The 12,854-nt window shown below is 49.6% G+C and overlaps 7 protein-coding genes across 7 annotated transcripts; 4 read left to right on the top strand and 3 right to left on the bottom strand.

Moving 5' to 3' along the window:
* The first annotated feature begins 1,195 nt into the window (after positions 1-1,195).
* On the top strand, positions 1,196-3,254 carry POJ06DRAFT_30379 (P-loop containing nucleoside triphosphate hydrolase protein). The gene has a single exon (XM_056190817.1). The coding sequence runs from the start codon at positions 1,357-1,359 to the stop codon at positions 3,043-3,045; it is 1,689 nt and encodes a 562-aa protein (XP_056040822.1). The 5' UTR covers positions 1,196-1,356; the 3' UTR covers positions 3,046-3,254.
* POJ06DRAFT_261195 (mitochondrial biogenesis AIM24-domain-containing protein) lies at positions 3,129-4,918 on the bottom strand. The gene is made up of 3 exons (XM_056188587.1): positions 4,429-4,918; positions 4,249-4,367; positions 3,129-4,184 (listed from the first exon to the last, which is right to left on the bottom strand). Exons 1-3 carry the CDS (start codon positions 4,598-4,600, stop codon positions 3,225-3,227), a joined length of 1,251 nt encoding a protein of 416 aa, XP_056040823.1. The 5' UTR covers positions 4,601-4,918; the 3' UTR covers positions 3,129-3,224.
* Positions 4,919-4,922: 4 nt separating this feature from the next.
* POJ06DRAFT_261196 (uncharacterized protein) lies at positions 4,923-6,511 on the bottom strand. Its single transcript, XM_056188588.1, has 2 exons — positions 6,109-6,511; positions 4,923-6,055 (listed from the first exon to the last, which is right to left on the bottom strand). Exons 1-2 carry the CDS (start codon positions 6,225-6,227, stop codon positions 5,011-5,013), a joined length of 1,164 nt encoding a protein of 387 aa, XP_056040824.1. The 5' UTR covers positions 6,228-6,511; the 3' UTR covers positions 4,923-5,010.
* An 88-nt stretch (positions 6,512-6,599) lies between these two features.
* On the top strand, positions 6,600-8,241 carry POJ06DRAFT_30446 (uncharacterized protein). The gene is made up of 4 exons (XM_056190837.1): positions 6,600-6,756; positions 6,881-6,974; positions 7,037-7,113; positions 7,166-8,241. The coding sequence occupies exons 1-4, from the start codon at positions 6,705-6,707 to the stop codon at positions 8,077-8,079; spliced, it is 1,137 nt and encodes a 378-aa protein (XP_056040825.1). The 5' UTR covers positions 6,600-6,704; the 3' UTR covers positions 8,080-8,241.
* On the top strand, positions 8,242-9,304 carry POJ06DRAFT_30447 (PPP4R2-domain-containing protein). The gene is made up of 2 exons (XM_056190838.1): positions 8,242-8,413; positions 8,503-9,304. The coding sequence occupies exons 1-2, from the start codon at positions 8,404-8,406 to the stop codon at positions 9,237-9,239; spliced, it is 747 nt and encodes a 248-aa protein (XP_056040826.1). The 5' UTR covers positions 8,242-8,403; the 3' UTR covers positions 9,240-9,304.
* A 13-nt stretch (positions 9,305-9,317) lies between these two features.
* On the bottom strand, positions 9,318-10,470 carry POJ06DRAFT_261203 (mitochondrial ribosomal subunit protein-domain-containing protein). The gene has a single exon (XM_056188589.1). It carries the CDS (start codon positions 10,315-10,317, stop codon positions 9,370-9,372), a length of 948 nt encoding a protein of 315 aa, XP_056040827.1. The 5' UTR covers positions 10,318-10,470; the 3' UTR covers positions 9,318-9,369.
* Positions 10,471-10,486: 16 nt separating this feature from the next.
* On the top strand, positions 10,487-12,750 carry POJ06DRAFT_227612 (histone acetyltransferases subunit 3-domain-containing protein). Its single transcript, XM_056185749.1, has 2 exons — positions 10,487-11,091; positions 11,147-12,750. The coding sequence occupies exons 1-2, from the start codon at positions 10,635-10,637 to the stop codon at positions 12,646-12,648; spliced, it is 1,959 nt and encodes a 652-aa protein (XP_056040828.1). The 5' UTR covers positions 10,487-10,634; the 3' UTR covers positions 12,649-12,750.
* The last annotated feature ends 104 nt before the right edge of the window (positions 12,751-12,854 follow it).

Consider the following 12,854-nt stretch of genomic DNA (forward strand, 5'->3'; position numbering starts at 1 on the left):
GCTTGCTGATCCAGGTTCAGTTCTGCTAGCTAAACCTCGGAACTTTCCCTGATCGAGAAGAAGAGGCGTCGTAAGCTGATTCTTAGCAGATAGAAGGTCGAGACCGAGTGGCAGTAGCAACAGAGCAGCAGACAGCGGCGGAACAGGCTGTTCGCGTCGATATGAGCAAATAACAACGAATTTCAATAGCCAGCACGAGCTCACATGCAGCAACCGGCCGACCCCTGAACGCCTATATTGCCACTTCACTCGCTCGGAATTGAGCAAAATACGAGAGATTTCAACTGCCGCTGGTCTCAGCACGTGATATATTGGACAACATCTTGGTTCAAGGTCTGTGGCAATATAAGACTCGAAGTCGGAAACACCGTTTGCCCGCCTCGAACACAAATTGTGCCCCATATTTGTCTTGAAAATCGTAAAAACGTCTTTTGTAGATCAGAATATTGCTGATATGCCTAATGCGGAAGTATAATGCTGTTTTGTGCTGCCGTATATCTCTAGGAACGGGAATCCTCGGCTAACTTGCGCAACAACGACGGTTGACAAAGCATTACTATTGTCAGCGAGCGGGTCGACGACATCTTCATTCTCCCCCGATGCTCGTCAGTCGCCAACACTAGTCACCTAGCCCTGTAAGCGGAGCAACTTTTGATACGACTGGCTCTACGACGTTTCGTACGAGCTGTCTGAGCGACAAGTTGGTCTCGTAATGCTTGTGCCGTCGAGTCTTCTTCTCCGACCACTAAGGTCGCAGCTGCGGGTCACGACAGTATCCACGCTCCAGCTTCTCCAGCTCGCCGGACGACAGACAAGTGCCAGTACCCCTGATATTTTGACGAATGCTACGACATGGAGGCAATATTCCGTTATGTCCTCTAATTGTCGAAGTACACATATGTGTGATGGCATTGTTCGACCCAGGTTACGAACATCACTCTCGCGGTCCATTCATACTTCGGCGATATTGCGTCAAGAACAAACTACTCCGAATGAAGAATCCATTAACAATGGAAAGACTAGTCCGACAAAGAAGGACGGCGCTGACGGTCTGCTGGGCGAGAAGGTCGTCAGCGACAAAAAGCAGCGTCAGGCTGACTGGGCTATCCTGAAGGAAATGATCAAATACATCTGGCCCAAGGTAAGCATCGCAATCACGGCAAATATCTACGGAATAAATGGGTTAACATTTAATAGGGCCAAATTGGCGTCAAGACGCGCGTCGTAATTGCTCTCGGGTTACTGGTTGGATCAAAGGTCGGCTTCAGGTTCTAGTTGCGCACGTGAGCTCGCTCTAACCCATCGCAGGTCCTAAACGTTCAGGTTCCGTTCTTCTTCAAAAACATTATTGATTCTATGAACATTGACTTTGTCGGTCATGCCGGCACACTCTGGACTGTCGTCGGCGCGGTCATTATTGGGTACGGTGCAGCGCGGATCGGTTCCTCGCTTTTTGGCGAGCTTCGAAACGCTATCTTTGCTAGTGTCGCCCAGAAAGCAATTCGGTCTGTCGCATTGAATGTTTTCGAGCACTTACTAAAGCTCGACTTGAACTTCCATCTCTCTCGTCAGACTGGCGGACTCAGCCGTGCCATTGACCGTGGAACGAAAGGTATCAGCTTCGTATTGTCGTCCACGATCTTCCATGTTTTGCCCATCACCCTCGAAATCGGTCTTGTTTGCGGGGTCTTAACCTATAACTATGGCTCGCAATTTGCTGCAGTTACGTTTTTTACAATGCTCGCGTACGCAATGTTCACAATCAAGACGACGGCTTGGCGAACACAGTTCCGGAAGGATGCCAACAAAGCTGATAACCGCGCTGCGACCGTTGCCATCGACTCCCTGATCAATTACGAAGCTGTCAAGTATTTCAATAACGAACCGTACCAGGCAAGAATATACGACAAGGCTCTGGCACAATACGAAGAGTCGTCCATCAAGATTGCCACGTCTTTGGCATATCTCAATACTGGCCAGAGCATCATCTTCTCGTCCGCGCTAACAGCTATGATGTATATGGCGGCTCAGGGTGTCGCTGCTGGCACCTTAACCGTCGGTGACCTGGTAATGGTCAACCAGCTTGTGTTCCAACTTTCCGTGCCATTAAATTTCCTGGGTACGGTTTACCGCGAGCTGCGGCAGTCGCTACTTGACATGGAAACTCTTTTTAATCTCCAAAAAGTCAACGTTGGTATTGTCGAGAAACCCAACGCGCCACCGTTGAAGTTGGCAACGGGCGATATCACGTTCGAGAACGTTACTTTTGGATACCATCCTGACCGACCAATTCTCAAAAACGCCTCTTTCACTATTCCAGGCGGCCAAAAGTCTGCAATCGTTGGACCTAGTGGATCCGGCAAGTCCACGATTCTGCGACTACTGTTCCGATTCTACGACGTCCAAGAGGGCCGCATCCTAGTTGATGGCCAAGATATCCGCGACGTGAACCTTGAGAGTCTGAGAAAGTCCGTCGGCGTTGTTCCCCAGGACACGCCGTTGTTCAACGATACTATCGAGCACAATATCCGCTACGGCCGCATGGATGCCTCCGCAGAAGAGGTCCGGCAAGCAGCCGAGCGCGCCAAGATAGACAGGCTTATCAACGACCTGCCGGACGGCTGGAACACCAAGGTCGGCGAGCGTGGTATGATGATATCCGGTGGCGAGAAGCAGCGATTGGCAGTCTCGAGGCTCATTTTGAAGAACGCACCAATTATGTTTTTCGACGAGGCCACATCTGCGCTTGACACACACACAGAGCATTCGCTGATGCAAAATATCAATAGTATTGTTCGCGAGCACGAGCACACTAGTGTCTTTATTGCCCATCGTTTGCGCACGATTCTTGATTCCGACAAAATCATTGTCTTGAAGGGAGGCTCCATGGCAGAGCAAGGTACTCATAGTGAGCTCCTGTCCAAGGCCGGCGTCTATGCTGGCATGTGGCAGGCGCAAGAACTCATGGATATTGTAGAGGATGAGGGCCAGAAAGCCAAAGACGAGCTGGAGCATTTGAAGAAGTTGGAGCAAGCCAATAATTAATTATTCTTGGACTCCATTTGTGAAGTTTAGTTCCCTTGTTGTAATATAGCGGCTATAGAACTTGTCTTGGGTTGAATTGTACATAGAATTCTTTGGTTCGACTTAATTACATTAAGCTCTAACAATCTTAAACATGTGCCCCTTCTAGTAATTTGAAAGTTGTGCAATGCAGTAAGAACCTACTTGATAAACTCTCCGAACGAGTTCACGCTCCGGAACCTGACGTTCCCATCCTTAACCTCTGCGACTTTCAAGTGGCCTCCTTTCGACGCATTGCCTTCTCGCACAATTTCCACCGTCGCATCAGTCTCCTCAACCGGGGCAGCAGTATCAATCGCAGGCGCTGTGGCTACAGGCGCAAATGCCGGCGGCTGCATACTGGCAATCTCACTCATCTCCGACGCCGGGATTACGTCACTCAGTCGTGGTGCGCGGGACTGTATAAGTAACGTGCAAGGGCCCTTGAATCTGAAGAACAGGTCGTCGCCCCAGATTGCCGTCCGTGTGGCAGTTTGGATTCGGAACCAAGTCCGGGACAAAAGCCGCACGATACTGGTCTGTTGTAGTTCTGCGAGGAAGGACTTCTGTGGAGTAGTCGCGACTCCGGTCGTAGATTCGGATGTTGAGCTCGACGACGGGAACAGTCTGCTGTATGACTTGGAGATTGATTGTGGAACCTGCAGGCGAGGCAGTTTAAACCGTGAATGCCGCAGACGATACGGAACGGGTTTCGGAGCTGGGACGTTGGATGTGTATGCCAGAACATTCGCCGGGTGGACAGCAAACTCGTCGGATTCGTCCTGTAGTGTAATCTGGTAGATCTGTCCCTTGCCGACGAGCGCTATCTCGCCCCGACCAGACAAGACCGTGTTACCCCACCTTGAAAGCGACAGACTCGGGATAACCTTTGGCTTGATTGTGAGCGTCGAGCCGGTCCACGCCAGCAATGCATTCCTCTGAGCAATGGTCCAGTCTAACCGTCCGTCCATCGATACAACCGCGAACGTTGTCTGTACGGAGGACGACTTCGATGTTATAAGAGCTGTAAGCGGAGTCGTGCTCGTTATCTTCTGATATAAAAACGGTATTCCCACAAGTGCTCGAACTGTCGGCTTAAGCATTGACAACGTTGATGTGACCTTTTTCAAATCGTGAGCGGCTCTATATACTCAACACAATTGCTCAGGCACGACATAAACATACATTGTCAAGATCACCGTTGACACCAAGAAGCGTTCCTCGTCTCGTAAATAACGTCGCAGATGCCGGCAGCGCGACGTTCAGCAAACTAGCTGGAGTTCCGACAACCTCGAATTTAGGCGCTACCAACAATTGTCAACCTCGGCCCTCAATTCCCTTCTCCGTACAGAAAAGAATACATACCTTTCGGAAATGGCCCATCGCCACTTATCTGAGGCACATTATTTATCATCTCAGAAACGTCCATGGACAGTGGAATCGACGCGGTAGGCGATTGCGCGATGTGCACGTTCCGCGCCAGCAATCGCCCTGCACCAGAAGTGGAGCCAGCCGGTCGCAAGAGGGTCGGTGGCATCGTTCAGACTAATATGTCGAACCGTGTGCTCTGTGCGCGGTAATTTGGGCTGTACGACTTTGGTGAAACGTTGTAGTGTTCTGGATGATGTGCTGAGCAAAGTCGGAGCAACTAAGGTTCCAATGTCGGGAGAATCCCGAGACCGAGAATCGCTCGTGTCGTGGAGAACGCTCGCAAAGCCAATGCGGTGTACATCACCGAATATTCGTTATTCAAAAAGAAAACAAGTTTGCATTACTGTTTTGCTTCTGATTTATGCACGGGCCAAAATTTTCCATCGCTGAGGTTCCAGCTCACGTAGAGTATTGGCGATTTGAGAGATCATATTAGAAAGCCTTGTATTGGGAAAACGCACGCAAACACAATATACAACAGAATATACTACCATATACATTTTATTCTCTACATCTCTACGACGCCGCCCACACCTCTTTCCCGGAATTCTCCATCCAGGCACCCAGCTGCTTAACTGAGCTATCCCACTCCAGTAATCGCTGCCGCATACTCTCGATCTGATCTTTAGTCATAATTCGTGGTTGCAGCCAGGTAATTGTGACACGCTCGCCCACCTGGTCAATAGATCCGCGGATCAGACCCAAGCTAAGAGCCTTCATGACAAGATACTCGACTTCTTCAAGCGGTAATTCCGTTTCGGTTGCAATACTCTGGAACGCCAAAGTGCGGTCGGATGCCGGGCGTTGGAATACGGCCTCAATCAGCGCCATTAGGCATATCTTCGCTTGCAAGAACTCCTTCGAGCTCTTCAGGATCGGTAGCGTCGCAATTTGTGGATCGAGCTCATTGAACTTGGCGATTGAACCCGCATTCAGCACGAATAATAGCAAGCGCAGCCATTCAAACTCAGTGCCCACGAGACTGTCGAGGATCGGATGCAGGAGTAACTCACCAAAGTTGTAGATCGATTCCCCGAGAAGAGCTGCAATTGACAGATCATATGCCCGCTCGCGTTGTGCAGTCAGGGTGAGATCCGTGATGTTAATGCACGCAAGAAAGCGTAGAGAGTTGCGATAGTAGGCTGCGAAATCTACCTTGGCCTTATAGTAGTCCGCGTTCACGGAGTAATACGCTGCGTTGATGATTGACTCGACCGAGTCGAACTTGTCCAGCGTAGCTCCCGCAGCATCCAATGTCACACGCGCACCATCAACGTCTTGAATTTGCAGCTTTACCCGCGCTGTCTCAATCTGAGCATACACATACGCGTCTTGGGATGCTGGTGTGTTGACCTTCTCAGCAAGCGCAGTCATAAACTCAAGAGCTTCCGACTTGTCTTGAAATGTAGCGGAGGTAGCGAGACCGAGGGTTACCAGTTTAAGCTGATTTATTTTGGAATCGAATGTGCCGACAAATTGTGTGTACACTCGCGTTCGGAGAGGCGCGCTCTCTGGATTTTTAAAGAACTCGACGAGGACATCAGTAAGCTGATGCCAGAGCCTTTGCATGAGCTATCAGCTGGTGCACGATCTTCATCAAACAGTAATATCTACCTTCGTTCCCAGAGATCTTCCATGGTATAAAACTCGCCAGCGATGTCAGGCGGCGCCTCTGTTCGTAAAACAGACAAAATCGTGGGAATGTCGTGATCGATGTCCATGGCGGAAGACATTGTACCTTGCTATTATAAGTGGCTGCGATCCGTGGATCTGCGGGGATTGTACAGAATCAGTTAACGGACACTAAGCGCTGGATGGCGTCCTGACGCTAGAGGATGTGTGAAAACTGAATGAGCAGTGATCGCGTGGACACAGGTTCGTGGTAGAGATTACCAAATGCTTCGTGAAAGCGGTCCTCGAGGGTTCGACATACACACTGATGACGGATTGTCACCGTGTCATCTGCCCTAGTGATGTTTTGTCAAAGCAACGTTGGCGAATATGGCGTAACTGCATGTCAACCGCTATACACCATAAATGCCGCGCCGTAAGGCCCTAGGAATTCTGCCAATCACGACGAGTGCAAACTTGAACCGACCGCCGCACGACATTCAGAGAGTGTCCTGTGTTCGTGAAATTATATGTCGAGTAGTATTATAACAATTGCTCCAGTCCAATAATACAGACCGACTTCATTCTAGTACGCCGACATGCATTTCCTGGCTCCGGCGCGCGCTCAGATTCCCGTTGTTCCGCGGAAAGGTACGTCAGCGATATTTTAGTTTCGGGGCCGTAGTTGGTCGGATGGTGTACTGTGTGCTATAGCCATTGGCCTCGATTGACAGTTGTTTGTGTGTGCCGTAACTTTACTAACTATCTCATACAGTGTTCCTGCAAGCATACGTCTCTTCCCGGGGAGCGCACGATCTTGCGATCACTCTATCCGGCAAGCCTGTCATCAGCTACGGTCCAGGCGGAAGGTGCGTTAGCGTCATTCGTACAAATATCCTTCGAGGGATAGTTTTGACGTAGTATCTACTAGATCATCGCGAACCGGACGAGTGGCCACAGTTTTTGGCGCGAATGGATTCCTCGGTCGATACCTCGTTTCCAAACTCGGTTCGTGCATGAGATATTGCTTGTCAATTGAGAGCCCCACTGACGTTAATAGCTCGCCAAGGTACCATTGTTATGGTTCCTTTCCGTGAGGAAATGAATAAGCGATTTTTGAAAGTCACTGGTGATCTCGGCGTCGTGAACTTTGTCGAATTGGACATCCGCAACATCGAATCGATCGAGGAGTCAGTCAAACATTCTGATATAGTCTACAATCTCATCAGCCGGGACTACCCCACAAAACATTTCTCTTTCTACGACGTCCACGTTGAGGCAACGCGTCGCATTGCCAACGCCGTGAGCAAGTACGGTGTCGATCGGTTCATTCAGGTGTCACACCACGACGCCTCTCCAGACTCGCCTTCCGAGTTTTTAAGAACAAAGTTTGAAGCCGAGCAGGTGGCCCGCGAAATTATTCCCAATACCACCATTGTTCGTCCGTCGCCCATGATTGGCTGGGAAGACAAGCTCGTCAAGAAAATCATTAGTTGGCCATCATATACTGTGAACAAAGCCCAGCAAGAAATCCGGCCAGTGCATGTCTTCGACGTCGCCCTTGCCATGCTGAAAATTGGGTTCGAGGACTCCACCGCCGGTAAAACTTATGAACTCTACGGACCCGAGGCTATGACAGTCGACGCAGTTCGCAGGCAATGTGAGTTGGAGGCGATGAAGCCCTACCCATACTACAATCTCCCCAAGAAGTTATACGCCAATGTTTCCGAATTTTTGAACCAGGTCCTGTGGTGGCCCGTTGGCTGTGCTGATGAGGTCGAGCGCATGACTATAAACCAGAAGGTTGACAAGTCTGCGCTGACGTTCGCGGATCTAGGCATGAAGCCTGAGAAGATGGAGGATTATGTTGGACAATACGTTAAACATTACCGTAGCAATTTGTTCCAGGACGTAGCTCCGGACTCTGTCGCTGAGAGAAAGCGAGAGAGAGAGTTTATCCATGTTACTCGTTAGACGTGTTTTTTGATACAGTGTTTCATAGAGCTATTCATACATGACGATCGAGGATATTGGGAGGGTGTTATTTTGATATCTAACAAAGAATAAATGTTAGATTGCCCGTCTAAAAATTATTATTTCTTTAAAGCCCCAGTGTATTATCGAGGTGAGTCTGGCCCATGTTTCAAGCCGCCGAATGGCGTTAGTCATCTCATCGCGCAGACTCAAGCGCCGAATTAAGCGGCCCGACGTAACTCGGTTCCCGGCGCGTCTCCGGTATCAGCACACACGACCACCACTGCAGTTCAGGCATGACTTGAGCAGTGCAGTGTTCTGAAGATGAAGTCAGGTTTGTAATTCGTTCGTTTAGGTTATTGAAGAGTACATCGTCTGTGAAGAAAACGGTGCGGATCAAGCAATAGTCCTAACAGGTAGCAGATGAAATACTACTCCACGAGACTGCGACAACAGGTATCTTTGACGAAGCAGCGGACTGGTCAGCATTTCGAACGCGTATGAGCGCTCGTCTGACAGAAATATCGACAAACAATTTCACTCCGGAGCCAACGCCCTCACAAAGCGACTTTCTGCGGGATTTATTAGAGACTCTGAACACGACCTTCCCGCAAGCGCCTCCATTCACGATCCAGCGGTTAGCGGAGTTAGTCGAGCAGCCAAATCGGCATTATGGAACCCACGCGAGGGACAAGTATCTGCGTGCCATAGAACGGGTAGTGAGCGTTGAGAGCAGCGTGGGTGATTTTGGAATTGCAGGATTTGGTAGCAGTAGCAATGCAGGAAGCAGCCGGAACTCAGGAACTGTCGGCGCTTTGAGCGGGAATGTGTTGAATGGGAATACTGGCGTTGTCCTGAGTCCAATTGCTTGGCTGGTCGACACAGGCACGCCACCCCCAGACTCACCAACAGAGTCACTACTAGAAACCAAAGAGAGCTCGGAAGTGGAGGGTCATGAAGATAAACCGATCCACGAAGACGAAGAACGTCCAACTGACGGGAAATTTGAGAATGGAATCAATGGTGTAGCTAGTGAGAAAAGGGCGGAGACGACTAACGGTGAACAGCAAGAACATAAGTCCGAACAAGCTGCGGGTGCAGAGCCTGTCAGTGACAATCAAGGGGACGAAAATGCAGAAGAACCAATGGACATTGAGTAGCTGTAATACTGTATTGCCAGTTCTCAGTCATTCCTTGTATATTACGTTAATTCTTTGACTCATCGGATCTCGGTTGCGCTTGTATATTACATTTATTTCATGTACACTTATTTACAACCAATAACATCTATCACAACGTCGAATGATGATCCAAAACATCCTGAGGTCTAGCCCATTCTTTCGGAAATTGCGCCGTCTTTGCTTTCCGCTTAACATGTCTCGTATCCAATGGAATGTCCTCAAATGTATCCTTTGAAAGATCTCGCGACTCCTTCAGTAATCTCTTCAATGTATCCACCAAATACTGCTTATTTTGAATCGAGTTGGGAAAATTCTCGCAGCTCATTCTCACAGTGTCGGTGGTATAGTTGTACCTGGCACCACATAGTAGTTTAAACTTGTGAAGCCTCTTTTTCTTCTCGTCGCCAACCCCGAAAAAGTTATCAGCGACTTCTCTGGCGTTGCATTGCACGACAACTTTGGCCTCTGACTCGTGTTCCTGTCCCATCAAACTGGTGTATCTAAATTCAAAAACTTCTTTCTGCTTCATATTTCTAGGCACAAACTCCGTAGCCATCTGCCGCAGGTTTGGCATCTCCCAAGCGGCTACACGGTTGTACATGCGCTTAACTCGATGTTCATCCAATTTCATATGTGCGATCGGTGGCAAGTCGTCATACTTGAATTTTCCAGTAAGGAGATCAGTGGCATCGATATCGGTATGCAAATTGTTCAAGTCATCTCCAGCTCTGTGTATTGCCCGCGTTGCATGATCTTCCGATGGAAATGCCGATTTATGAAACTTGAAGTTGAGATTGCGCTCCGGTTTGTGCTTCGGGTGCCTTGCGACGTAGTCGTCCCCTATGAACTTGACAGTCATGATGTCTTCTGGCAATCCTTCATCCTCTTTGCCGTAGATTTCCTTGAGGTCTTCGTGGTCCGTCTTCTCTTCGTTGCAACCTGGGTTTGTGGTCGAGAATTGGCGCGCCGGCATTCGAGCACCTAGTGATACAATTGAGCGACAGCTACCTGCCTGCAATAATGCTCTTGCTGTCCGGCTTAACTTGTATGCCTGCATGGTTGTTTCCTGATCACTAGCGTTCCGTCCGATTGCTGCAGTAAGAGTGGTTTTAATATGGCGTTGCGAACGAAAATTTGGGTATTTGTTGTCGGACCCACTTCCAACCCGACACTCACGAAGGTCGGACCCGCGATAATTCCAGAACGACCGCCAAACCTTCCGTCGTCGACATCGCGATGCCAGATAGATTAAGCAGCTAGCCACCGCTATACAAACGATCTGTCTACTATTTCTGAGCCAGCCATCGCAGCAGTACAGGTTACGCCTTTGTACTTCCGACGCTGTAGCAACTGGCGTATTAGCGTATATCGATAATGCTACCAGCCGGCAAATCAAAGGGAAAGGGAAAAGGCAAAGGGAAGGGCAAACCCCGAAATTCTGCTGCGTCCGACCACTCTGATGCGGACGTTTCGCCGCTGGTATACGATGATCTATTGGCAACGTACTTGTCGGCACGTTCGGCCTCGCCAGAGTCTACCTCAAATGGCAATGGAGGCGGTGTCCAGATTCCACAATTATCGGCACTCGTGACACTGCAACAAGATTTAAAGTCGTTGGCTACGAAGGCACAGGCTCGGGTGTTACGATCTCAGAAACTACTACGGGACATTGAAAGTCAAAGGACGAAAGCGTTGGCGAGGGCTCAGGAAGCGGATAATGCCGCGGCGGCTGCAGCTGCAGCTGCCAAAGAACGTGCTGAGCAGTTACAACTTGAGGAGGAGGCAAAAAAGCGGAAACTTGAAGAACTTGAAATAGCATCAAAGCAGTCTAGTATGAGTCCATTTTGACATAAGCTGGTGCAATTGGGACTAACGAATATTTCCAGCTACTCCTGCCAAACCGCCGGCCGTCAAGGAAGAGGATTCAGAGTCTCGGATATCCTCACCGCAAGAAAAAAAGCGTCGACTCGAGGAGCGTTCTCCAACGCCAACTCCAACGGCGTCTGTAGTAGGCACAAAGCCTTCGTCTCCTTCAGTTGTCACTGCGGCCATAGGGGCATCTGATGCGGCTGATGATAGCGAGCCTCGTGCCGGACCTTTTATGAAGAATCCAGAGTCCGAATATGTATCCGTACAAACTATTCCGACTGCCGCCCTGGCGTTCATGGAAGATACATATGACGACCAAATTCCCGCGTCTGGAACCGAAGACTTGAAGAAGCGATACGGCGTAGCATCATATCCCACCAAGGATCTCGCAGACCTACTGCCTGGCGAGATTCCAGACGAGGACTTCTCTCGCGCTAAGCCAGCGAACCAGGTCCAGTTTTCTACATTCCAGTCGTACATAGAGCCATACTTCCGACCTTTTGTTGAAGAAGACTTGTCGTTCTTGAACGAAAGGCAAGACAACTTAACACCGTACCTTGTGCCACCTCTGGGACCGAACTATCAGGAAGTATGGGCAGACGAAGATGGCAGTGCGGCGACCTTTTCCCCGGCGCCGACTAATTCCCAAGCAGATTCCGCCACGTCTGCCAGGATGCTGTTGCCCCGAGGCACTTCAGAGCATCTCACGGAAGACCAGCTTGAGACAGAAGATATTTCATGTGGTCCTCTCGCCTCCCGGATCCTTTCCGCGCTTCTGAAAGACGAGTCAGAGGACACAATATTACCGAATTCCACCACAGCTACGCCTGGTCCCGGTACCACGACGCCAAGTAAGCCAGAAGACGACTCGACAGCTGCCGCAGAACCACAAGTCCTTTCGTCATCCTCAGCGTTTGCAGAACAGCAAGGCTGGCGAGTCTCCTCCGTCAAAGCTGACTACCAGACGCTTGAAGACAGACTCAAACGCGAGTTCAAATTCGTTGGGATCCTGGGCGATGAGGAGGTTGATTGGTCTGCTCGTGAGGACGACGAGGTCTGCGCGGAGCTCCGGCGGTTGCAGAAGCGGTTGAAAGTCATCAGTGTGATTAACGCGGCAAGGAAGAAAAAAGTTGAAAAGATTGTGCACGAGCACATGGCCTACCAGGAGTACACGCAGATTCTCGAAGATCTGGATAAGCAAGTGGATCAGGCATACATGAAACGCACCCGTACGATTAAAAACAAGAAGAAGCGTCTTCCCGGAAATAGTACCCCCAGCGGTGCTGCTGGTGGTGGTGGTGGCGGCCGGACCGCGGATTTGGGAGAAGGCATCAAAGCGTTGCTGGACAAGCGGAAACGATGGATCGAGAAAATCGGGCCAGTGTTCCCGGCCGCCGAAGTTATGAAGCGGATACCGCGCAAATCGATTTTCGAGGATGTGGATGGCGTGGAAAAGAACGAGACTACGAATGGCGACAAGGTGGATGGCGTGGCAGCTGTCGTTGAAACGCAGGCGTAAGGCGACGTGCGGATTATGATTTGAAACGATTATAAGCTGTCGAGCTTGATGTATATATGTACAGTATAGTGACGAATGAAAATTTTAGATATGCGCAAAAATTTGTAACATATGTATTTAAAATAATACAAATTAAGGCCATTTTACATACAGGTTAAGGCAAAGCGTCATATACATACAAAATTTGCTACCATTCTTGTGAAGAG

Source organism: Lipomyces tetrasporus (genome assembly GCF_029532465.1).
Source record: "Lipomyces tetrasporus strain NRRL Y-64009 chromosome Unknown POJ06scaffold_11, whole genome shotgun sequence".
In the NCBI taxonomy this organism is placed as follows: Eukaryota; Fungi; Ascomycota; class Lipomycetes; order Lipomycetales; family Lipomycetaceae; genus Lipomyces; species Lipomyces tetrasporus.